Consider the following 3,416-nt stretch of genomic DNA (forward strand, 5'->3'; position numbering starts at 1 on the left):
TGCCAACACTACTGTTGCTAAAATATTAGGTGTGGCGGCCAAAATTCAAGTACGTAGTTATTTCATTTCTTATCGCCTGCGAAGAATGAATTGAAACTTTCAGCAACATTTTTTCCTTTGGTTGACGATGATGAAAAACTATATTTCACCAACTTTTTGAATGTTTCACTAAACTTTAAGCATATCATTATATAAAGTTCACACATTTACTTACTAGTTATCTCAAAAATAAATATGATTTTTTAAAATAAATCTGATATATTTTAAAAGTACTATAAACGATGACATTTAATTTTTACATTTTCAACATAGAATATATCAAAAGAAATTATTATATCATTAAATTATATGGTTAACACTAAGAGATAAGATAACTAAATTCTTTAAATAATTATTACATTTACATGTACGTATCTTAAATAACTGTTCCTATATATGTTAGTTGAGAGCCGTTAGATGAAAATTTAGTCAAATCAGTCAAATCATCTAACAATTTTCAACTATCAACTTCACGTGAAATCGACTGCACCTGAGTTTCTACCATTTATATTTTAATATATATTTTATATTAACGGTCATAACTGGTTTTAGTATACAATTAATATAAGGGTCGCACTACAGTACAGATCAATATTTACAGATATTCTATTTTTTTATTTTATTTCGTTACACATGTATTGGATATTCTTTGGTTGGCTTAATTATTCTTCATTAGCTCTGAGTGAGCATCTATTTAGTCTGGCTTGGATATAGCAAGTGTCCCTTGGACTCGGATCACGAATTTTGGATTTTATTAAGAAAGTGAGAAAAAAAAAAGTTGGGTTAACTTAAAAGCAGAAAACAATAATCATATAAAACAAGTCTATTGAACTAGGAAAAAAAAAAGATAAAAAAAGCATGTTGAGAATAATTGATTTTCTTTTTCATTTTTTAGAATATATTTAATTGTAAATACAATTTGAAATTGTAAAATCTTTTTTTCTCTTATATAAGATTTAAATAAAAATAGAAAATAATTAGTTGAAAAATTAATACAAGAAACAGGCAATATGAAAATGCCACATCAAACATATTTCAAAACAACAATGTTATTTGTACACTAAAATCAGCTACTAATATATTTGTGCATAAATATATGTGTAGTTTAATTTATTTTTAATGTGTATTTTGTATTTCAACATATATTTTATATTGATACCTGATTTTGGTAGTTAATTTTGGTATACACGTAGTATAACTCATTTTAAAATTTTAAATTTTAAAAAGATTAAAATACTTTCATAATTAATTTTTAAAAGAACAAAACAATTTTTGAAGATTGATTTTAAAAAACTAAAATACCATTTAGTTTATTCTTAAAGAATTAAGATATCCTTTTAAGCATTAATTTAAAAATACTAAATTATTCTTATATAATTAACTGAATTTTGTGCCAAATAAAATTAACATTCAAATACCACTTAAAAATTAAAACTGATTTGTTTTCATCTTTAGATATAGATTATAATTTTAATTAATTTTTTTATTATCAATATTTGCATAAAAACTCATACTTTTTTGTAATTTTTTTTTACGATAACATAAATTTAGTATTTATTAAATGTATGACAAAAATGTGCTATGCATATTTAAATAAGAAAATTAAAATTATTTAAGATGTTCAAATTAAAATTGAACATTTGAATTTATTTATCTTATGAAGATAAAAAACTAAATTTTGTGTGAAATCCTGATAAAACGTTTTTTTTTTTCCCTCAAAAATAATCTTCAAAACAATTATTTAAATTATATCAAAGCAAAAAATTTTAATATAACAAATAGCATGGCAATTGTGAACAAGCCAATGTTAAATTGTTAATATACACTTGATTTTTGCTACAAGAAATTTAATGTTTTTCATTGGCTCTCAAGTAGTATTTAATTTAACTACTATGATCCTATTCTTCCTACGGAAAAAAAACAAAAACAAAAATTGATTATTACTATGTGTGCAAGTCTATGAGCTAGCAATAATAATTAGCTCCTGTGAAACTTTAAGCCATTTAATACTTTGTGAAGCCACTTCTCATTGCACTAGAAAAGACACTACGTGTCGCTATGTTATTGATTAAAATAGAATATCTGTATATTCATATCTGTACCTTATAATTTCCCTTAATATAATTGTAAAATAATGTTCCAATAGAGAAAAGCAGTAGCAAATGCATGCCAGCATTTAGAATAACGGGGTAAAACAATGGTCAGATTCAAGATCCAATATATCGAATTTCTGCATGCAAACATTTGTAAATAATATAAATATATCTTTTTAGACAAACTGGTAGATGACACTACCAAGAATTCCTCGATAATGGATATCCTTTCGGGATCTTCAAATTTTGCATATCTCATCATTGAATGAACGAACGTTGAATTTTAAAAATCGGGGAATCAATATTGGTCCGAAGAAATTGTATGCTCTTATCTGGTTGAGTTTATTCACACTTCAAATAATAATAAGTCTAAGATAAATTAACCATGACATCGACTAAAACATCATAGTCAAGACTTGAACCCTTTATTTATTTTGTCAAAATATTAGTTGATGAATCCTTGCCAAATAAAGAGAGAGAGTCCAAAATCAATATTTTCTCTTTTTAGAAAATCTGGCTTCTTGATTCTTCATTTCTTCAGTGTAAAAGCCACATAACATGAGTTTCAACGATATAGCCAGCTATAGATATTGCTTATTATTCAGTTAATTAGGCATTGAGAGAGAGCAGTAACTTAACTCTTTAATCTGTTTGCGTAATAGAAAGAGTATAATAAGTAATATTCTCTTTAATTTCTGTACATATATACCTTGGTTTTAACTTTTAAGTTAACTAGGCAATATAATTATGATGAGAAAATTAAAGAAAATAAAATTGCAGGATAGCGGTGACACGTGTCGTGTTGAATGGAAGAAGCTAGTTGGTAGAGTATGTAGTACATGACTGAGGAAGTTGCGGTGATCCATTCGGTGAAACAGAAATAGCATTAGGGTGAATAACGGTACTTGCACTTCCACCATTGTTACTGCTTCCAATGATTGATGAGAGTGCCGCAGCCACGGCCGCAGTGAAGTTTGGATCCGAAGCAATGGCTGCACTCACTGTCTCCACCATAGACGGGGAATTATTGGAAGGCTGTGGTTGTTGTCGATGAACCAAAGGAGGCATCAGCTTCTGGTGGTGAGAGATTAAGAAAGGGTGCCCTGCTATAAGCTGATGTGGAGGAGTAACTGCATGCAATGGGAGAGGGAAGGTAACACCGGGAGGAGGGACCACACGGTGGAGTTGGAGTGCGTTGTGGTGGTTGTGTGTGAGGTCGAGAGTGATGGTGGGAAATGGCGCGGAAGCTGATAGCGTCGCCATTGATGTGTAGGGCATTGATGA

General features: G+C 28.6%; 1 protein-coding gene across 2 annotated transcripts in view; it reads right to left on the minus strand.

The window, feature by feature from the left end:
• Positions 2,757–3,416, minus strand: part of LOC107646016 (probable WRKY transcription factor 47) — a gene marked incomplete in the record, with an annotated part of 3,143 nt that continues 2,483 nt past the window's right edge. For both annotated transcript variants that reach the window (XM_021103943.1, XM_016350195.2), the window contains 1 exon segment: positions 2,757–3,416. In XM_021103943.1, the coding sequence (XP_020959602.1) occupies positions 2,949–3,416 (468 nt within the window).

The sequence above is a fragment of the Arachis ipaensis genome, chromosome B06, assembly GCF_000816755.2.
Source record: "Arachis ipaensis cultivar K30076 chromosome B06, Araip1.1, whole genome shotgun sequence".
Taxonomy (NCBI): Eukaryota; Viridiplantae; Streptophyta; class Magnoliopsida; order Fabales; family Fabaceae; genus Arachis; species Arachis ipaensis.